General features: G+C 42.8%; 1 protein-coding gene across 2 annotated transcripts in view; it reads left to right on the top strand.

The window, feature by feature from the left end:
* The window catches only part of GAK (cyclin G associated kinase), a 182330-nt gene extending 159256 nt beyond the window's left edge, over window positions 1-23074 (top strand). For both annotated transcript variants that reach the window (XM_073547940.1, XM_073547947.1), the window contains 4 exons: window positions 1597-1794; window positions 1889-2037; window positions 14912-15088; window positions 22532-23074. In XM_073547940.1, the coding sequence (XP_073404041.1) occupies window positions 1597-1794; window positions 1889-2037; window positions 14912-15088; window positions 22532-22633 (626 nt within the window). In that variant the 3' untranslated portion in view covers window positions 22634-23074. The remainder of the gene's footprint in view (window positions 1-1596; window positions 1795-1888; window positions 2038-14911; window positions 15089-22531) is intronic.
* Window positions 23075-23353: the final 279 nt, after the last annotated feature.

Here is a 23353-nt window from a genome sequence, read left to right as displayed (position 1 = left end):
AATCCCCCCCCCCCCCCGGTACCTCTCCATGGTCCTCACTTCCCTCCCGGTGGTCCCGCGTTCCGCCGGCGTCCTCCGATGGGCGCCACCATCTTGAAAATGAATTTGCCGGCTCCGGCTGGCAGATTCCATTCAACCCCCCTGTCTATCACCCCCTTATCTAGGCAAACAAAATAAAATAAAGAAAATATTTTTTTTTTTCAGTTTTCCATTAGGGTTAGGGTTGGGCTAGGCTTAGGGTTACGGTTGGGCTAGGGTTAGGGTTGGGCTAGGGTTAGGGTTGGGCTAGGGTTAGGGTTGGGCTAGATTTAGGGTTGGGCTAGGGTTAGGGCTCGGGTTAGAATTAGGGTTAGGGCGAACTAAGGATTAGTGTTAGAATTAGGGTTAGAATTAGGGTTGGGATTAGGGTTAGAGGTGTGTTAGGGTTGGAGCAAGAATTGAGGGGTTTCCACTATTTACCAACTTTGGGGGTCTAAAAATTGGGGTCTAAAAAAATCACTTTTGTGGATATAAAAAAGACTTTTTATTTTCACGGCTCTGCGTTTATAAACTTCTGTGAAGCGCTTGTGGGTTCAAAGTGCTCACCACACATCTAGATAAGTTCCTTAGGGGGTCTGATTTCCAAAATGGGGTCAATTGTGGGGGATTTCCACTGTTTAGGCACATTAAGGGCTCTCCGAACGCAACATGGCATCCGATCTCAATTCCAGCCAATTCTGCATTGAAAAAGTCAAACGGCGCTCCATCCCTTGTGAGCTCTGCCGTGTGCTGAAAAAGTGGTTTACCCCCACATATGGGGTATCAGCGTATTCAGGAGAAATTGTGCAACAAATTTTGTGGTTGATTTTCTCTTTTAACACTTGTGAAAATAAAAAAAATTGGTTCTGAAGTAAATTTTTTGCAAAAAAAAGTTAAATGTTAATTTTTTCCTTCCACATTGCTTTAGTTCCTGTGAAGCACTTAAAGGGTTAATAAACTTCTTGAATGTGGTTTTGAGCACCTTGAGGCGTCTAGTTTTTAGAATGGTGTCACTTTTGGGTATTTTCTGTCATGTACACCCCTCAAAATGACTTTAAATATGATGTGGTCCCCAAAAAGAATGGTTTTGTAAATTTTGTTGTAAAAATGAGAAATCGCTGGTCAACTTTTAACCCTTATTACTTCCTAACAAAAAAAAATTTTGCTTCCAAAATTGTGCTGATGTAAAGTAGACATGTGGGAAATGTTATTTATTAAGAAATTTGTGTGACATATCTCTCTGATTTAAGGGCATAAAAATGTAAAGTTTTAAAATTGCAAAATTTTCAAAATTTTCGCCATATTTCCATTTTTTTCATAAATAAACACAAGACTTATCGAAGAAATTTTATCACTTACATAAAGTACAATATGTCACGAAAAAACAGTATCAGAATCAGCGGGATCCATTAAAGCGTTCCAGAGTTATAACCTCATAAAGGGACAGTGGTCAGAATTGTAAAAATTGGCCTGGTCATTAAGCTGCAAACTGGCTCTGTCGCTAAGGGGTTAATTACCGGTAGTTTTTATAAATAAAAAAATGATAAATTTAGCTCTTAAGAAGTTGTTCTTTTTCAGCATCTTCCACACCGTTTTCTGCCCGGGCCGATGAAAAGTCATTTCAAAATAACTCCAAACCAGCTGCTAAACCACAAACCACAAATACTTCATGGCAGTCTCGGCCTAAAACTGGCATCAACACAAAGCCCAATTACATTGTAAATTTTAGTGTGATTGGTGGCAGAGAAGAAAGAGGAATAAGGGCACCAGGATTTGGTAAGTAAAGATTGCTTTTTTATTTATTTTCAGCTCTGTTTTTTTCCTTTTAAAAATTAAATGTGTATTTTTTTTTTTTTATTTTTTTTTTAAGGGCCAAAACCAAAAGTGACAGAGAGTGACTTTGGTGATTTGCTCACCAATCAGGGATTTTCTGCAAAAACTGACAGAAAGGGTCCAAAGACAATCGCTGAAATGAGAAGACAAGAGATGACTAAAGACATGGATCCCCTAAAATTGAAGGTTAGCTTTGTACCGGTTTTACTAATCATACTACTGAATAACACTACAGCTCTGGCAAAAATTAAGAGACCACTGCAAAATTTTCAGTTTGTCTGATTTTTCTCTTTATAGGTATATTTTGGAGTAAAATGTAAATATCTCAGACTTTATAAACTACTTACAACATGTCTTCGAATTTCCAAGCACTACATTTTTTTATTTTTTTTCAAAAAATGAGAAATGGTCAAAATAACAAAAAAAAATGCAGTGCTTGTACAGACCTCAAATAATACTAAGAAAAAAAGTTCATAATCCAAATAAACCAAAAAACACACTAGCTCTTAGTTCGTGGTAAATAAGGTGAAGCCCCCCGGCTGCTGAGGTCAAGTAGGGGTTGGTGTCCACCCAACTGGGATATCACATAAACAATGGTAGTGCCTGTGAAGTTACAGAATGGAGTCAATCGGTGTGAAACAGCTCCCTCAATACACATAAACAGGGTCAAACAACATTCATGTGCCAGGTTTGACCACCAGATAGTGGCGTGAAAAAAAGCTTACCACTCACCCAATTGAGTCTGTGTGGAGAGCACTCTGTGGTTGCAGAGAAAGAGAGACAGATCTGTGTGCAGGAGTCAGGTCCCAAACGTAGGCGACGGTGATGCTGTTCACGATAACACAGGAGACTCTGCGTTCCCTGATAGGGGAGTGTGCACGGGCAGCAGGGGAAAAAGGGGAAGCCAGATGAGCTGGATAGAGCCAGGGAAATCCCCGGCCGGCGGCGTCCCTGGATACCTGCTTGGTAACACTGGCAGACTGAGCATGTGACGTCACAGCTACTATGGAGCAGCGCGAGGACCAATAGAAACCAATGCGTTTCAAAGGCAGAACAGCCTTCTTTTTTTGGTCCTCGCGCCACTCCATAGTAGCAGTGACGTGACACTCTGTCTGCCAGTGTTACCGAGCGGGGGGTATCCAGGGACGCCGCCGGCCGAAACTTCGCCAGGCTCTATCCAGCTCATCTAGCTTCCCCTTTCCTCTGCTGCCCCCGTGCACTCCCCACAGCAGAAGTAAGAAGGAGGACACCATCTCTAGAAGATGGGAGGCGCCGGACCGCGACACCCATCGGACCGGATCCCCGGGTGAGTATAATCTAACTCGTTTTTCTTATCTTTCAGGTTACATCGGGGGCTTATCTACAGCAATACAGAATGCTGTAGATAAGCCCCTGATGGCGGTGGCCGCAGGTTATAGGCCAAAAATGGGGTGACAGATTCCCTTTAAGAACAGAAATGTCCCAGAAGAATGGGAAATTTTGAAAAATTAGATTCTCAAAGCACAATCGTTAAAAATCCCTAAAAGAGGGAAAAATAGAAAGCATTTAAGGAAACCAGGATGGATGAACACAGAGCTCAACCCCTTTCTGACCTCGGACGGTATAGTACATCCGATGTCAGATCCCCCGCTTTGATGAAGGCTCCGGCAGTGAGCCCGCTTCAAAGCCCGGGACATGTCAGCTGTTTTAAACAGCTGACATGTGCCCGCAATAGGCGCAGGTGGAATCGCGAACCACCCGCGCCTATTAACTAGTTAAACGCCGCTGTCAATCGCTGACAGCGGCATTTAACCAAAACTCGCAACGCCGACCCCCATCACGTGATCGGGGGTCAGCATTGCGTTGCCATCACAACCAGAGGTCTCCTCGTTGTTGATGAGGCTTTGCTATGAGCGCCACCCGGTGGTCGGCGCTCATGGCAATGCTGTAATTCTGCTACATATAGGCGATCTGCTCACTCATCGCCTATACGTAGCAGAGCCATTCAAGTTGTGGATGCTTCTAGACTGAGAGGAGACTTAATAGCTGTCTACAAATATCTAAAGGGCTGTCACATTGTAGAAGGATTAACTTTATTCTCATTTGCACAAGGAAAGACTAGAAGCAATGGGATGAAACTTAATGGGAGGAGACACAGATTAGATATTAGAAAAAACTTTTTGACAGTTAGAGTGATCAATGAGTGGAACAGGCTGCCACGAGAAGTGGTGAGTTCTCCTTCAATGGAAGTCTTCAAACAGAGGCTGGACAGGCATCTGACTGGGATGATTTAGCGAATCCTGCTTTGAGCAGGGGGTTGGACCAGATGGCCCAGGAGGTCCCTTCCAACTCTACGATTCTATGATTCTAAGGCCCACCAACAGATCATGTTTTCAGGATTTCCTTTGTATTGCACATGTGAAGCAATTATCACTTGTGCATTACTAAGGAAATCCTGAAAACATGATCTGTTGGTGGGCCTTGACTGGAGTTGGGGAAAGCTGCAATAGGGGATAAGTACACCCGCATGTAATTTTCATCATATGTCATTACAAACTGGTCTGCAGTATTGATTTGGATGCATACTATATTTTTTTTTTTGCCTTAATTGAGTGTAATACAAAGTATACATATAATGTCCAATAACAGAACAGAAGAACATTTATGCAATAGCATACTATATTCTTGATTATATCAGCAGTGTTTCTTGGTATTGTGTGCTTTGAAGTTGGGGACATATAAAATATTAGCAATCCTCACTTAGCTACTACAGAAACTACCGTATTTTTCGCTTTATAAGACGCTCCGGATTATAAGACGCACCCCAAATTTTGAGGAGAAAAATAGGACAGAAAAGTTTTTTTAATAAAATGGTGGTGCTTCTTATAATCCAGGCGTCTTATTGCTTACCACTCTGTCCCCGGGGTGCTGTCGCCCGCTCTGTCCCCGGGGTGCTGTCGCCCGCTCTGTCCCCGGGGTGCTGTCGCCCGCTCTGTCCCCGGGGTGCTGTCGCCCACTCTGTCCCCGGTGATTCCGCCACCACGCTGGTTCCCCGGGTGTTGCCGCCGCACTGGGTCCCCCGGGTGCTGCCGCCGCCGGACTCTGTCCCTTGCTGCGTCGGGGGCTCTGACGTTCCTTACATGCCTGTGCGTGGATTGCTTCCTAGAAAATGGCCGCCGCGCAAGCGCAGATGGAGATCTCAGCATTGAAATCTCAGGAGATGAGATTTCAGCGCAGCACCCGGGGGACCCAGCGCGGTGGCGGCAGCACCCGGGGCACCCAGCGCGGTGGCAGCAATTAACAGACACCCGCAGCGGCAGCACCAAAAAAGGTATGTTTGCATTGTAAGACGCACCCCTATTTTCCTCCCAAATTTGGGGGGAAAAAAGTGCGTCTTACAAAGCGAAAAATACGGTATATCCTTTAGCACAAAGCACTGGCACTTTAATATTTATACAATTCTGTGATACACCCAGTTGTTTTTTTTGGTATGAAGTTGTATGCAGGGCATCATGGATAAACAATAGGGTCAAAGTGCACACAATTTCTTGCAATGAAAAAAGGTATACATGTTTAAAAGGTGGAAGATGGAAATAGTATAAACTACCAGATAATTTGTATCAAAACCCTTTTTTCTGTATGGGGGTTGTTTATGGTTAATTTGTATATTTTTTTCAATCACGGACAATGAAACGCCAAAAAAAAAATCCTTCGATAAAAAGGATGCATTGTAATAGGAGTCTGGCTTTTTTGTGGTGTCCTATATGCAAAAAGCTGTTACAGCAAATAAACCAGGCATTTATTCCTAGTTGTGAGGCACTCCTTTTTCTATATATTTAGTCTCCTATCAAGGTGCAGTGATCCTGGATTAAGGCACAATTAAGTGCCGGTTGTTTTAGACACAGTTTGCTGTTTACCTAATTTCCTCTTGCTCTTTTTTCTGTCTGGCTTTTAGGCTGTTTTTGGTATGAATGGGATATTTTCTAAATTTTGTCAGTTCTACCTTAGGGACATCTAGGCCTATAAGGGAGAGCCGTCGTGGAGCTGGGGCACCATCTCGTGCTATCTAGGGTGCCAACCTCCAGTGCAAAAGGACGAGGGCCACTATAGGGTGTATTATTATGGTTTAGTTATTCTTACTTACTTTGATATTTGTTGATTTTGTTTTTAAAGAAATTAATTAAGAAAGATTGGTATTTTTAAGGTTTTTTTCTGCGCTTTTCGGTTTTTGATGAAGTTACCGTATATACTCGAGTATAAGCTGACCCGAGTATAAGCCGAGGCCCCTAATTTTGCCACAAAAAACTAGGAAAACTTATTGACTCGAGTATAAGCCTAGGGTGAAAAATGCAGCAGCTACTGGTAAGTTTCAAAAAAAAAAATAGATGCTAATAAAAGTAAAATGAATTGAGACATCAGTAGGTTAAATGTTTTAGAATATCCATATTGAATCAGGAGCCCCATGTAATGCTCCATACAGTTCATGATGGGACCCATAAGATGCTCCATAATATATGGAGCATCTTTTGTGGGCATAATCTATGGAGCATCTTATGGGGCAGCATATGGGGGCATAATCTATGGAGCATCTTATGGGGCAGCATATGGGGGCATAATCTATGGAGCAGCATATGGGGGCATAATCTATGGAGCATATTATGGGGCTTTAACCTTTATGGAGCAGCATATGGGTCATATTATTCTATGGAGCATCTTATGGGGCCATTATTAACCTTTGTGCAGCATTATATGGGGTGTATTTTGTATGGAGCATCTTATGGGGCCATCATGAACTGTATGGAGCATTATATGGGGAGCCTGATTCAATGTTGATATTCAAAAACATTTAACCTACTGATGTCTCAATTAATTTTCCTTTTATTGGTATCTATTTTTATTTTTGAAATTTACCAGCAGCTGCTGTATTTTCCACCCTAGGCTTATACGCGAGTCAATAAGTTTTCCCAGGTTTTGTGACAAAATTAAGGGGTCGACTCATACACGGGTTGGCTTATACACGATTATATACAATATATATATGCCCCATATGCAGCTCCATATATCTTGATGGCCCCATAAGATGTTCCATAGAATATGCCCCATATGCTGCTCCATAAAGATTATCGCCCCATAAGATGCTCCATAGATATATATGCTGCATATGCTGCTCCATAGATATATATGCCGCATATGCTGCTCATAAAGGTTCATGGACCCTTAAGAAGCCCCATATAATGCATAAAGGTTATAGCCCCATAAGATGCTCCATAGAATATACCCCATATTCTGCTCCATATAGATGGCCCCATAAGATGCTCCATAGAATATACCCCATATTCTGCTCCATATAGATGGCCCCATAAGATGCTCCATAGAATATGCCCATATGCTGCTCCATATATCTTGATGGCCCCATAAGATGCTCCATAGAATATGCCCATATGCTGCTCCATAAAGGTTATGGCTCCATGGATCTATATGCCCCATTTGCTGCTGCTGCGATTTAGAAAAAAAACAAAACATACTCGTACTCATACAGCACATGAGGGGAGAACACAGCACAGGAATGAGCGATACAGCAGGGGAGGGGGATAGCACATGGGGTAGACAGGTCAAAGAAGAGCACAGATGGGAGAAGTCACCGCATGGGGAAAGAGAGTGGATAGGTGGGTGAGGACATGGAGGGAGAGAAGTTTGCAACACTGCAAAGCCTGCCCTCATCGTGACGTTGCCGCCCTCCCGATGTGGTAGCATCGGGCCTCCATCTAGTGGTTTATAACTGTAATTTGACTGCAAAAAGTAAAAAAAAAAATATTTAAAAATAATAAATATATTGTGACAGTAAAGTTCGTTTTCTGTACCTAACAGTGCCCGTTCCCTAACATCTACTGTTAGGGAACGGGCACTGAACACGGAAAAGGTGCATCTATTACATTCGCCAATTCTGGCGCTTTGCCCGTCTCTTCCCACTTTCCCTGTAACGGTAGCAAGTGGGGTAATTGTGAAATTGCTGTCACCTTTGTATTGTCAGGTGACATCCAGCCCATGGCTTAGTAGTAATGGAGAGGCATTTATATGACACCTCTCCATTACTAATCCTATAGTTGTATGGTAAAAAAGACACAGCCAGAATAAAGTCTTTTATTTGCAATAAAACAAAACACACTTTTTTATTTAAAAATAACAAACGGTTATACTCGCCTAACGCCTACTCCATTTAATCCCTTGTCTCCTGTAATCAATCCAAAAATAAAAAAACAACGATATCCCTCACCTGTCCGTCGTTCTGTCCCAACTTACAACTGTCCAGGTTGAGAACCACAGGTGTATGAGCTGCATGCGAGCGCAGCATCAGTGACGTCATCGAGGTTACTGCTGGTCACTGGACTGCGTTCCCTGCCAGGCAAATGAACTGCGGTCACTTCTAGACTCAGCATTGCAGGTGGTTGCGATGCGTCTTGGGCCAAAACCATATCTGCGACCACCAGGAGTTTATTTGCCACACTGCTTCATCCCTGGATGAAGCTAGTCTGAGCCTCACACAGAAGGCCAGGCAGCAACATTTGTAGGCATTTTGCCAAGATCTTCGCCATGAATTTATAATCTTGGTTAAGGAGTAAGATTGAGCGGTAAGATTGTGGCAATAACGGGTCTCTGTTAGATTTAGGGATAACTATGGTGTGTGTCAGTATATCGATCTATAGTAGCCCCTGAACAACAATTGCATTAAAAAGTTAGTCAAAAAGGATACTAAGTCAGGGGTTAGAATCTTCTAATATTCAGCCGAGAGGTCATCAGAGCCCGGGGTCTTACCGTTGGATGCGTCTGTTGTAGCTTGTCTCACTTCATCTTCAGAATGCAGATCATTTATGTAGGTATGGTGCGGAGGAAAAAGCAGCTGGCAACACAGAGAGGAGGAAAAGTGCATTAGATGCCTATATGTCATTGTTGTCTGATTGGCAAGTGTTGGGGAGGGTCCTAACTGCTGTATACTGTATAGCATCACTTCTGACCACTTACTGTCTGACAGCTGTGACGTGCCACCTTTTCTCTTTCCCCCATGACGGCACCACAGAGAGAGGGATCCACCCTCAGGGACAGGAAACCTACAGATGAAAAAGACAGTACCTCTCTTCCACATCAGTTGGTTTCCTGTCCCTGACTGGGAACCTACTGCACGTACCTGCAGATCGACGCGGGATGCCGGGAACCAATCCAGTGCGGTAACAGGCAATGGGTTTCCCTGCCTCGGCTGCGTCGGGGCCATGTGCTGGCTTCCCCCGAAGCACCACCACCGGGGTCGGTGGGCCTTGAGGGTGAGTGGGGAGAGGCAGTGAAGATGGAGAAGTCTGCTGATCCCAAAAAAAGGGGGTACTGCCTCCTCCAAGAATAGTGGCTGCGGTCACCAATGGAGAGCCAGGCCTCGGAGCGGCCAGTGGAGGGTGACGGCGGCCGTGGGATGCAGGGCTTCTGCAGGCGACTAGCGCTAGGCCTCAGAGCGGCCATTGGAGGGTGGTGGCGGCCGCTAGGAGGCGCGGTATACAAGACCTCTGCAGCAGGACGCCGGCATTGGGCGTGCGAGCACAGCTCCCTTTAGAAAGGGAGGCGCAGTGCGCTGCTGGTAAATTCGCAGTGCGCATGCGCGGGCGGCCACTTCCGGGGTGGGGGGGACAGCACCACTGGGAAGGGGAAGCATGCGGCGCTGCACTCCAAAGAAAGTAAAAAAAAAAAGGGCCCATATTTAAAACCCCACTAAAGGGGAGAGGAGCGATCACCATGAGTGAAAAGCCAGAGAAGGAGACGCGGCGCTGGTCCCCGAAGCAGGGGCAGCGGCAAACGCAAGAGCAGCGCCAGCGCACCTCTTCCCAGCAGCGCAGCAGCAGCGGTCATGCAGGATCACGGCGCAGCCAAAGCTCCACCATGGCGGCACAGCCAGAAGTGGATTCAGCGGTGGAAATAATCCCTACGCCCGAGACGGTACCTCTCGTTCCACAAGGAGGGTGAGTGTTCTCTGTGAAAGCCCGCTCACTAATATGCGATTGTTAATTTCTTTCAGGGGCGTAAATGCACAGCCAAATCCAAACACACGGTATGTGCTATATGCACGGAGGAGCTACCCCTACGTGGGAGAAAAAGCTCTATGCGGCATGCATAGAACGGACAATCCAGGAGGAATCTCCAAGGTTTGCTTCAGACCTCAAAACACTGATAAGGACCCAGGTCGAAGACGCCCTTAAGAGCGTTAGAACCTCAAAGAAAAAACGTAGATCCAGGCATAGGTCTCCAGAGTCCAGTGTTAGTGAGTCAGGAAGTCAACTATCTGACTCAAGTAATTCCTCATCCTCAGAAGGGGGACGCAGCTGCTTCCCTATTGAAGAAACGGACGCCCTGGTAAAAGCCGTGAGGACAACTATGGGGCTGGTAGATGAACGCCCTAAGAAAACGGCCCAAGGTTTAATGTTCAGTGGGCTAGAACAAAAAAAATGGAGGGCTTTTCCGGTCAATGAAAAAAAAATCCACTCCCTAATTAAACGAGAATGGAAAAAGCCAGACAAGAAAGTCCTCCTAACACCCAAGAGAAAATACCCCTTTGACGACCCGGCCTGCTCCCTATGGAGTAAAGCACCTAAATTAGACGTGGCTGTGACAAAAGCTTCTAAAAATTTGCCCTGCACTTCGAAGACATGGGCACCCTGGAGGACCCAATAGATAAAAAAGCAGAAACGTTTTTAAAAAAATGCTTGGGAGGCGGCAGGAGGTGGACTAAAGCCAGCTATAGCAGCCACGTGCACAGCACGCGCCCTAATGGTCTGGCTGGATCACTTAGATTCCCAAATAAAGGAAAAAGTCCCAAGAGAAACAAATGCAAAGATCAGTTTCTGTAATGAAGGGGGCAGCAGCTTTCCTAGCGGATGCGTCAGTGGACTTGACTAGGTTGGCAGCCAGAGCAGCCTCCTCAAATGCCGCGAGACGCGCCTTATGGCTGAAATGCTGGCCCGGGAGCCTTGCAGACTAAAACCAAATTGTGCGCCATCCCTTGTGAGGGGGAATTTTTATTTGGGCCAACGCTAGACGACATCTGAGACAAGAAAAAATCCTTTTGCCGGGTTCCCTAGTCAGTCATACAAACGGCCTTTTCGGAACAGAAGATTTATGCAACGAAGACCCCCAAAAGGGAACAAAGAAGGATGGGAGGATAAAAGAAATAAAAACAAAGGCTTTATGTTTAATAAACCCCCCCGACAACAAAAAGCCACAATGAAGGTGCTCCCCGAGTCGGGGAAAGATTATCCTACTTTCTCCAGGCCGGGGAAAAAATATCCGCAAGTTCATGGATACTGAGTATAATAAACGAAGGTCTGAGGCTAAAATTCAATACCCTCCCAAACAATTCTTTTGTGATAACGCCCCAAAAGACATCACACGAGCAGCTGGCTCTGCAACAAGAAATCGCAAATCTAAGGGAGAAGGTCTTATTACAAGAGGTTCCCTACCAGAACAGAGGCAAAGGCTTCTACTCCCTCTCTTCCTTCGCAGAAAGCCAGACGGAACGTACAGGGCGATCATAAATCTAAAAAGACTGAACAAGTTCCTGGAAGTTCAGCATTTCAAAATGGAGACAATAAAATCTTGTGTAAAAATGCTTCCTCCATCGTGCTTCATGGCCGTATTAGACTTGAGAGACGCATATTACCATGTACCTATTCACAGAGACCACAGGAAATACCTCAGGGTGGTGGTGACGATCCAGGGGGAGATAAAACATTATCAGTTCAGAGCTCTCCCCTTCGGGCTAGCTATTGCTCCAAGGGTATTTACAAAGATAATGTCAGAAGTAATGGCCCACATAAGAGAGCAAAACATCCTGATAGTCCCATACCTGGACGATCTCTTAGTAGTAGGCGTCACCTTTCACCACTGCTGACAACAATTGGACATGGTCATGAGATCTCTACTGAGTCTAGGATGGATGTTGATTTTGCCCAAGTCAGGTGCAGGAGTACTTGGGGATAATACTGGACTCAACCGAGCAGAAATGTTAACTTCCGCAGACGAAGATTCAAAAGATGACACTAATGGTGTCACAAATGATAGCTTCCCCAGTCACTACCATGAGAAAAGCAATGTCTCTATTGGGGTCAATGACAGCCTGCATGCCAGCAGTACAATGGGCGGAAAGCCATACTCAAGACTTACAGTGGGAAATATTAGACGCAGACGTTTCCCTACACGAGAATTTAGACAGGCAATTAGACATCTCACCAAACACAATACACTCCTTAACATGGTGGACAGATCCAGCCAATCTAACCAAGGGGTTTCCTTGGGAGTTACCAGCGACAAAGATCCTAACTACGGACGCAAGTCCCTGGGGGTGGGGTGAACATCTAGGCAGCCAGGTGGCGCAAGGACCCTGGACTCAGGGAAGAGAGTGAGCTTTCTCAAACATGAAGGAGTTGCTGGCAGTAAAGCTAGCTCTCGTTCATTTTCTGGATTCACTTCGCTCACAACACACAAGGGTCTTTTCAGACAACCGGGTAGTGGTAGCATATCTAAACCACCAGGGGGTCACCAGATCTCGAGCTCTGATGGAGGTAACAAAATCCATCTTTTATCTAGCAGAACACAATCTAGAATCCCTGACGGCCCTCCACATAAAAGGTTCAGAAAACCGAACAGCGGACTTCCTAAGCCTATCACGTCTAAAACAGGGGGAGTGGGAACTAAGTCAGTTAGTCTTCGACCGGATTGTGAAACTCTGGGGCCAGCCAGAAATAGACTTATTTGCGAACAGTCAGACCCGGAAATTGGAAACCACCTGCTCGATCGATCCCCGGGGGCCCAGTAGCTCTAGACGCCTTCACGATACCCTGGGATTATCATCTGGCTTACGCTTTCCCACCAATATCTCTCATCCCCTTAGTACTGAGGAAAATGCAGGGGGACAAAGCGACGGTAGTGGTAATAGCACCCTTCTGGCCCCGGAGAATATGGTTCCCCTGGCTGAGAAGAATGTCAATTACTGACCCCTGGGTTCTACCAGAAACTCCAGACCTTCTATCCCAGGGACCAGTGTATCACCCCCATATAAAAAACTTACACATGACATCTTGGCTTTTGAGAGGGAACTCCTAAGCAATAGGGGCTTCTTGTCAAACTTGGTAACCATGCTACTTCAAAGTAGAAAGCCAGTAACCACTAAGGCATACGGGAATGTATGGAAAAAATTCATGTCAGTATCAGGTTCTGACCCAACGGGAGAAATCCCAATATACAAAATTCTGGAATTCCTACAGGGGGGGCTGGAAAAAGGGTTAGCTACCAGCACCTTGAAAGTACAGGTGGCGGCCTTAGGAGCTTTGTATAACCATGACTTAGCCAGAAATCGGTGGGTTAGGAGATTCATGAGAGCCTCAAGTAGATCCAGGCCGATCCCTCTACGCACCACCACCCCTGGGATCTAAACCTAGTGTTAAACGCATTGACCAACTCTCCCTTCGAACCCCTAGAGGAAGCTCCCCTAAAAATATTGTCTCTTAAGACCTCCCTCCTCGTAGCCTTAACTTCTGCCCGTCGCATTAGTGATATACAAGCTTTATCTGCCCACTCACCCTTCACTCAAGTACTGGATGATAGGGTAATTCTCAAAACCGACCCAGCCTGTCTCCCCAAGGTTCCATCACAGTTTCATAGGACCCAGGAGATCTCCTTACCCTCCTTCTATCCCAATCCCAAGAACAAAACAGAAGAGGTACTGCACACTTTAGATGTAAAGAAGTGCCTGTTCCAATACTTGTTAACCACAAGGGAGTTTAGGAAGGATAGGGGGTCTGTTTGTCTGTTTTCAGGGTCCACGGAAGGGTCAAAAAGCATCGAAGGCCACACTGGCGAGATGGATAAGAGAGGCCATCACCCTATCCTACTCCTCTTGCGGGGCGGCAATCCCGGAGGACGTAAGGGCCCATTCAACCAGGGCAGTGGCGTCATCCTGGGCGGAGAAAGTCGGCGCTTCAATAGACCAGACATGTAGAGCTGCCACTTGGTCTTCCCCCTCTACATTTTTCAAACATTACCGTCTAGACTTGACCTCCTCTTCAGATCTCACCTTTAGGAAAAGGGTTCTGGAAGCGGTGGTCCCTCCCTAGATGTACAATCGTTGTAATTCTCTCCGTGGTGCTGTCATGGGGGACAGAGAAAATCGTAGTTTCTTACCGATAACGGTATTTCTCTGATCCCATGACGGCACCTGTACATCCCCTCCCTTTTACACACAGGTGTGCACATTAGGGTGAGTTAATTAGCCTTAGTATTTAGCCACGCGGTGCCTCTATTAAGCTTAATTTGATTAATTTTGGATTTTTATAACCATATGAGTTGCAGCTGGAAGTTCTGTGTAATGCTCTGTAAACCAACTGATGTGGGAGAGAGGTACCGCCTTTTTCATCTTTAGGTTTACTGTCCCTGAGGTCGGATCCCTCTCTCCGTGGTGCCGTCATGGGATCAGTGAAATACAGTTATCGGTAAGTAACTACAATTTTCCTGAATATAGCAGTGTTGCCTGTTTGTTACTTGGTATAGAAGAATTAGTTTTGCAGAACTTGTTAATTTGCCATCAGTTTTGATGATGAGAACACTACCCTTCTTACTAATACAAGTATTTTCTTATTGTAAAGCGATAGGAATCTCCTATGACTAAGGGCGTTTGGACGCCAGAAACGCCTCAGGTTTTTGTGTTCTATTGGATTCCATGTTTTTAATGAATTCAAAATAAAGTTTGAGATTTTTACATTGTGGGATGAAAGTGCCAAACTTTTTCTTATTCTATTGATGGCTCTCTGAATGCAAAGCTCTGTATAGCCCCACCCCCACCACTGATTGGCAGCTTTCTGTCTATGCACAGTGTAATGCAAATCAGTGGGGGGGGCGGGTTGCAGGCCAAGTAATCATCAATGATAATCTCCTGCTGATAAAGTAATGATTTTATAAACTAGACCAAACTGCCCCTACGTTGCTCTTAGATTTGTTAAAGAAACCTGGTTACAGATTCCCTTTAACATTGTGTTCCTATTTTCTACTCTAGATTTTAGATTGGATTGAAGGAAAAGAACGAAATATAAGAGCTTTAATATCTACACTTCACACCGTGCTTTGGGAAGGAGAAACAAAATGGAAACCAGTGAATATGTCTGAGTTGGTAACACCAGATCAAGTGAAGAAATACTACAGGAAAGCAGTGCTTGTGGTTCATCCTGACAAGGTAAAAATTCTTATTTGATCCTCTACATACAATGAAGCTGTGCCAGTGATTACTGTTGATGCCAAAAACTAAAGGCAGGCAAGCGGGATTTTGCTATGAGCACCGCCCGGTGGTCGGCGCTCATATCAAGTGAGCAATTCTTCTACACATAGGCGATCTGATCATTGCTTGTGTGTAGCAGAGGTGATCGGACAACTGCAGCTTCTAGTCTTCCATTGTGACTATTGAAGCATGCAAAAAGTAAAGAAAAAAATATTAAAAAAAATATAAAAGTTCAAATCGCCCCCCTTTCACTCCATTCAAGATAAAACAATAAAAAAACAAATATACGCATATGGTATAATTAAAAACGTCAGCTCGGTGCGCAAATATAAGCCCTCGCCCAACCACAGATTACGAAAAATGGAGATGCTATGGGTATCGGAAAATGGCGCAATTTTTTTTTCCAACAAACTTTGGAATTTTTTTACCACTTAGATATCAAATAACCTAGACATGTTTGGTGTCTATGAACTTGTAATGACCTGAAGAATCATTTTGGCAGGTCAGTTTTTGCATTTAGTGAACATGGTAAAAAAAAGTCCAAAAAAAAACTGTGTAATTGCAATTTTGTTTTGCAATATCACTGCACTTGGAATTTTTCCCCCATTTTCCAGTACTTTATATGTTAAAACCAATGGTGTCGTTCGAAAGTCCAAGTTGTTCTGCAAAAAAACAAGTCCTCACATGGCCATATTGATGGAAACATAAAAAAGTTATGGCTCTGGGAAGAAAGGGAGCAAAAAACGAAAACACAAAACTGAAATTACCCCTGGTCATTGAGGGGTTAAAGAGGATCTGTCACTTGCAATAATTGTGTACGTGTTTCTCTCTATTTCCTAAATGTCACTGTTATTTTAAACCCATTGTGGCTTTTTTTTTTTTTTTTTTTTTACACTACCTTTCTCTGTTACTAAAAGCAAAAACACAAATATCCTGAACTAAAAAGTAAAAAATGTATACTGCAAATAATGCATAAAGGTAATAATAATAAGGGTATTTAGTAAACATAATTTTGATCAAAATAATGTACAAGCCATCCCGCCACGTCACGGCAACCCTTGTGGGACAGTCCCTACTCTAGTATTTAAAACCTTCTCACTTGCCAAGTGGCGTGAATGTGAACAAGGGTCGAGCGGCTGAACCACTAGTAACAGTGTAGGCCAGACTGGATGGCTTTCCCAGCTCAGAAAGAGGGCGGTCACACCCATATATGCACTGAATGCACAATGAAATGAATAAAAAACAAATCTGAACTGAGAATAGTAAGTTAATGTGTATGCACAATGTAAGCGCATATCAACACATGACCATTAACCAGAGAAAACAAAAAGCAAAAACACAAATATCCTGAACTAAAAAGTAAAAAATGTATACTGCAAATAATGCATAAAGGTAATAATAATAAGGGTATTTAGTAAACATAATTTTGATCAAAATAATGTACAAGCCATACCGCCACGTCACGGCAACCCTTGTGGGACAGACCCTACTCTAGTATTTAAAACCTTCTCACTTGCCAAGTGGCGTGAATGTGAACAAGGGTCGAGCGGCTGAACCACTAGTAACAGTGTAGGCCAGACTGGATGGCTTTCCCAGCTCAGAAAGAGGGTGGTCACACCCATATATGCACTGAATGCACAATGAAATGAATAAAAAACAAATCTGAACTGAGAATAGTAAGTTAATGTGTATGCACAATGTAAGTGCATATTAACACATGACCATTAACCAGAGAAAACAAAAAGCAAAAACACAAATATCCTGAACTAAAAAGTAAAAAATGTATACTGCAAATAATGCATAAAGGTAATAATAATAAGGGTATTTAGTAAACATAATTTTGATCAAAATAATGTACAAGCCATCCCGCCACGTCACGGCAACCCTTGTGGGACAGACCCTACTCTAGTATTTAAAACCTTCTCACTTGCCAAGTGGCGTGAATGTGAACAAGGGTCGAGCGGCTGAACCACTAGTAACAGTGTAGGCCAGACTGGATGGCTTTCCCAGCTCAGAAAGAGGGTGGTCACACCCATATATGCACTGAATGCACAATGAAATGAATAAAAAACAAATCTGAACTGAGAATGGTAAGTTAATGTGTATGCACAATGTAAGCGCATATCAACACATGACCATTAACCAGAGAAAACAAAAAGCAAAAACACAAATATCCTGAACTAAAAAGTAAAAAATGTATACTGCAAATAATGCATAAAGGTAATAATAATAAGGGTATTTAGTAAACATAATTTTGATCAAAATAATGTACAAGCCATACCGCCACGTCACGGCAACCCTTGTGGGACAGACCCTACTCTAGTATTTAAAACCTTCTCACTTGCCAAGTGGCGTGAATGTGAACAAGGGTCGAGCGGCTGAACCACTAGTAACAGTGTAGGCCAGACTGGATGGCTTTCCCAGCTCAGAAAGAGGGTGGTCACACCCATATATGCACTGAATGCACAATGAAATGATTAAAAAACAAATCTGAACTGAGAATAGTAAGTTAATGTGTATGCACAATGTAAGCGCATATCAACACATGACCATTAACCAGAGAAAACAAAAAGCAAAAACACAAATATCCTGAACTAAAAAGTAAAAAATGTATACTGCAAATAATGCATAAAGGTAATAATAATAAGGGTATTTAGTAAACATAATTTTGATCAAAATAATGTACAAGCCATCCCGCCACGTCACGGCAACCCTTGTGGGACAGACCCTACTCTAGTATTTAAAACCTTCTCACTTGCCAAGTGGCGTGAATGTGAACAAGGGTCGAGCGGCTGAACCACTAGTAACAGTGTAGGCCAGACTGGATGGCTTTCCCAGCTCAGAAAGAGGGTGGTCACACCCATATATGCACTGAATGCACAATGAAATGAATAAAAAACAAATCTGAACTGAGAATGGTAAGTTAATGTGTATGCACAATGTAAGTGCATATTAACACATGACCATTAACCAGAGAAAACAAAAAGCAAAAACACAAATATCCTGAACTAAAAAGTAAAAAATGTATACTGCAAATAATGCATAAAGGTAATAATAATAAGGGTATTTAGTAAACATAATTTTGATCAAAATAATGTACAAGCCATCCCGCCACGTCACGGCAACCCTTGTGGGACAGACCCTACTCTAGTATTTAAAACCTTCTCACTTGCCAAGTGGCGTGAATGTGAACAAGGGTCGAGCGGCTGAACCACTAGTAACAGTGTAGGCCAGACTGGATGGCTTTCCCAGCTCAGAAAGAGGGTGGTCACACCCATATATGCACTGAATGCACAATGAAATGAATAAAAAACAAATCTGAACTGAGAATGGTAAGTTAATGTGTATGCACAATGTAAGCGCATATCAACACATGACCATTAACCAGAGAAAACAAAAAGCAAAAACACAAATATCCTGAACTAAAAAGTAAAAAATGTATACTGCAAATAATGCATAAAGGTAATAATAATATACATTTTTTACTTTTTAGTTCAGGATATTTGTGTTTTTGCTTTTTGTTTTCTCTGGTTAATGGTCATGTGTTAATATGCACTTACATTGTGCATACACATTAACTTACTTTTCTCAGTTCAGATTTGTTTTTTATTCATTTCATTGTGCATTCAGTGCATATATGGGTGTGACCGCCCTCTTTCTGAGCTGGGAAAGCCATCCAGTCTGGCCTACACTGTTACTAGTGGTTCAGCCGCTCGACCCTTGTTCACATTCACGCCACTTGGCAAGTGAGAAGGTTTTAAATACTAGAGTAGGGACTGTCCCACAAGGGTTGCCGTGACGTGGCGGTATGGCTTGTACATTATTTTGATCAAAATTATGTTTACTAAATACCCTTATTATTATTACCTTTATGCATTATTTGCAGTATACATTTTTTACTTTTTAGTTCAGGATATTTGTGTTTTTGCTTTTTGTTTTCTCTGGTTAATGGTCATGTGTTGATATGCGCTTACATTGTGCATACACATTAACTTACTATTCTCAGTTCAGATTTGTTTTTTATTTTTTTTTTATTCTTTCTCTGTTACTGAAATATGGCCCCAACTCCCTGTAAATAAATCTATTCTTGCTAACCAAGGGGTTGTAGACCTCAAGAAGACTTCCACAGAGAAGAGTTTAGCATCACGCCCTCTTGGCTAACAAGACTAGCTTTACAAACAGGAATGATGAGACCCTATCTCAGGAATGAAAAGGTACAGCAACAAAATAAAAAAACAAAACAAAACCAGATCCAGGTGAACAGTGGCATTTAGATCAGGCAAACAAATTACAATCTGATACACTTAACCCCTTCATGACCGGATCTTTTTTTTTTTTTCTTTGAGTTTTCGTTTTTCGCTCCCCTTCTTTCCAGAGCCATAACTTTTTTATTTTTCCATCAATATGGCCATGTGAGGTCTTATTTTTTGCGGGACGAGTTGTACTTTTGAATTACATCATTGGTTTTATCATGTCGTGTACTCGGAATTGCAAAAAAGGTGCAATCCCACACTTGTTTTTTGCTTGGCTTTTATGCTAGGTTTACTACATGCTAAAACTGACCTGCCATTATGATTCTCCAGGTCATTACAAGTTCATAGACACTAAACATGTCTATGTTCTCTTTTATCTAAGCAGGGAAAAAAAATTCCAAAGTTTGCTGCTAAAAAAAATGCGCAATTTTCCGATTTATTTTTTGCGGGCTGAAGTGACGTTTTTAATGATACCACTTTTGTGCAGATACTTTCTTTTGATCGCTCGTTATTGCATTTTAATGCAATGTCGCGGCGACAAAAAAAACGTAATTCTGGCGTTTTGAAATTTTTTCTCGTTACGCCGTTTAGAGATCGGGTTAATCCTTTTATTGATCGAGCGATTCTGAACGTGGCGATGCCTAATGTGTACGTGTGTTTTTTTTTAATTGTTTTATTTTGGCGAAAGGGGGGGGTGATTTGAACTTTTAGGTTTTATATTTGTTTTCAATTTTTAAACTTTTTTTTTTTTTACTTTTGGCATGCTTCAATAGTCTCGAAGCAGACACAACTCAATCGGCTCTGCTACATATGGGCGATGATGGCCCATATGTAGCAGATTAACTGCATTGCTTTTATGCGCCGGCCACCAGGCGGCGCTCAAAGCAATGTGCCTGCGTTGCTGACCCCCGATCACGTGACGGATGTCGGCGATGAGCTCACTTCCGGCCCGGTGGCCGGAAGAGATAGTTAAATGCCCGCTGTCAGCACTTGACAGCGGGATTTAACTAGTTAATAGGCGCGGGCAGATGGCGATTCCGCCCGTGCCTATTGCGGGCACATGTCAGCTTTTCATAACAGCTGACATGTCGCGGCTTTGAGGTGGGCTCACCGTACTATCCCGTCAGCGGTCAGAAAGGGGTTAAAAAAGACCTATTTGTTGCCATAAACATGTACAGTGGGAGGGAAAGTGTTCAGAGCCCTTTAAATTTTTCACTCTGTTTTATTGCAGCCATTTGGTAAATTCAAAAAAGTTCATTTTTTCTTCTCATTAATGTACACTGCACCCCATCTTGACTGAAAAAAAACAAAATGTAGAAATTTTTTGCAAATTTGTTAAAAGAAAACTGAAATATCACATGGCCATAAGTATTCAGACCCTTTGCTCAGTATTGAGCAGAAGCATCCTTTTGGTTTAGTACAGCCATGAGTCGTCTTGGAAATGATGCAACAACTTTTTCACACCTGGATTTGGGGATCCTCTGCCATTCTTCCTTGCAGATCCTTCCCAGTTCCGTCAGGTTGGATCGTGAACGTTGGTGGACAGCCATTTTCAGGCCTCTCCAGAGATGCTCAATTGGGTTTAGGTCAGGGCTCTGGCTGGGCCAGTCAAGAATGGTTACAGATTTGTTCTGAAGCCAATACTTAGTTATTTTAGCTGTGTGCTTAGGGGCATTGTCTTGTTGGAAGGTGAACCTTCGGCCAAGTCTGAGGTCCAGAGCATTCTGGAAGAGGTTTTCATCCAGGATATCTCTGTACTTGGCCGCATTCATGTTTCCTTCAATTGCAACCAGTCGTCCTGTCCCTGCAGCTGAAAAACACCCCCATAGCATGATGCTGCCACCACCATGTTTCACTGTTGGGATTGTATTGGGCAGGTAATGAGCAGTGCCTGGTTTTCTCCATACATACTGCTTAGAATTATAACCAAAAAGTTCTGTCTTCGTCTCATCAGACCAGAGAATCTTATTTCTCATAGACTGGGAGTCCTTCGTGTGTTTTCTAGCAAACTCTGTGTGGGCTTTCATATGTCTTGCACTGAGGAGAGGCTCCCGTCAGGCTACTCTGCCATAAAGGCCCACCTGGTGGAAGGCTGCAGTGATAGTTGACATTGTACAACTTTCTCCCATCTCCATACTGCATCTGTGGAGCTTAGCCACAATGATCTTGGGGTTTTTCTTTACCTCTCTCACCAAGGCTCTTCTCCAACGAGTGCTCAGTTTGGCTGGACGGCCAGGTCTAGGAAGACTTCTGGTGGTCCCAAACTTCTTACATCTAATGATTATAGAGGCCACTGTGCTCTTAGGATCCTTGAGCATTGCAGAAATTATTTTGTAACCTTGGCCAGATGTGTACCTGGCCACAATTGTCTCTGAGCTCCTTGGCCAGTTCCTTTGATCTCATGATTCTCATTTGGTCTGACATGCGCTGTGAAGTCTTATATAGACAGGTGTGTCCTTTTATACATTAAGTCCTATCAGTTTAATTTAACACAGCTGGACTCCAATGAAGGAGTAGAACCATCTCAAGAAGGATCACAAGGAAATGGACAGCATGTGACTTAAATATGAGTGTCTGAGCAAAGGGTCTGAATACTTATTACCATGTGATATTTAAATTTTTCTTAACAAATTTGCAAAAAGCTCTACATTTCTGTTTTTTTCGGTCAAGACGGGGTGCAGAGTGTACATTAATGAGAAAAAAAATGAACGTTTTACCAAATGGCTGCAATGAAAACAGAGTGAACAATTTAAAGGGGTCTGAATACTTTCCGTACTCACTGTAAATACAGGTCCTATGAGCTGGTCTACGTGATGGCATAGAAATGCGAAATTCGGCTAATGGTTTAGGCAATAATAATAACGGCAGACACTATATATCAGTGGCTAAAAGTAATTAAAAATAGAGACGTTACCTGAATTCTTTATTCTGAGCCGAGAGTCTCATTCTTCTGCAACAATTCACTACATGTATCTGTGACTGTGCCATACATTTAAATGGGTTTTACAGAAATCCATGCCCATGCTTTAGAAATGGCCCCACGTATGAATGGATTTTCCGTTGCAAAAATATTTGCAGCAAAAGAGATGTGTAACGTAAATGGATATGCAAGTGAATCAGTAATACAGTAGTGTATTTTTCATTTTAGGCCACAGGACAACCATATGAACAATATGCCAAAATGATATTCATGGAGCTGAATGATGCCTGGTCAGAATTTGAAAATCAAGGATCTAGAGCCCTTTTTTAAAATCTAACCTCTGAAAAGACCTGCATCCATTGTATATCTGGTCTGTTCTGTTTTTAGTCTGTTCCGCTCTGGTTTTAAGCTGTTCTCCATGCACCAGAACACAATCTATTTGTACATACCCTATGATACTTTACAAGTGATCATATTTTCTGCGTTTAGGACCGTCGCCTTATCGTATCATGTAATTGCATTCCAGATCATGGTTTAGGGCATTATTCATGCCATCAGTGAGAAAACACAGTTGGACTTGCCTGGTAATGAGCAATGAATTGCAGTTTACATACTAACCCTGGAACCCTACTATATTTAAAGATGGACACATATTACTTACTTGATGGATCTGTTTTCTAAAGAATTACTAGATGTAAAAATTTTCAGTTATAGTAAATATGTAATCATTTCCATTGCATTGTGTACAAAATTAAACACTTTAAAATTGTATTTTTTCCCTGAAAATGAAAAATTACTTGTGAATATTTGTTAATTTTTGAGGATGACCTAGAAATTGATAGATGAGAGGACACCTCACTATTTCTTGAGATAAAAGTGAATCCTATCATTGGTACCAGATTCTGGCAGACAATTATTGCATCATATAAGTGTCAAAGAATGCCACAGGTCTACACTCAACATCTGATATCTTGATGTCTAGATTTGGCCATACAATATGCATTTTATTTATTTTTTTAATGGAATCTGTCACCATATTTGACCTACCTA

The sequence above is a fragment of the Dendrobates tinctorius genome, unplaced genomic scaffold (genome assembly GCF_039654945.1).
Source record: "Dendrobates tinctorius isolate UK_male_01 unplaced genomic scaffold, ASM3965494v1 ptg000011l, whole genome shotgun sequence".
Classification (NCBI taxonomy): domain Eukaryota; kingdom Metazoa; phylum Chordata; class Amphibia; order Anura; family Dendrobatidae; genus Dendrobates; species Dendrobates tinctorius.
This window is presented reverse-complemented; position numbering and strand designations above follow the sequence as displayed.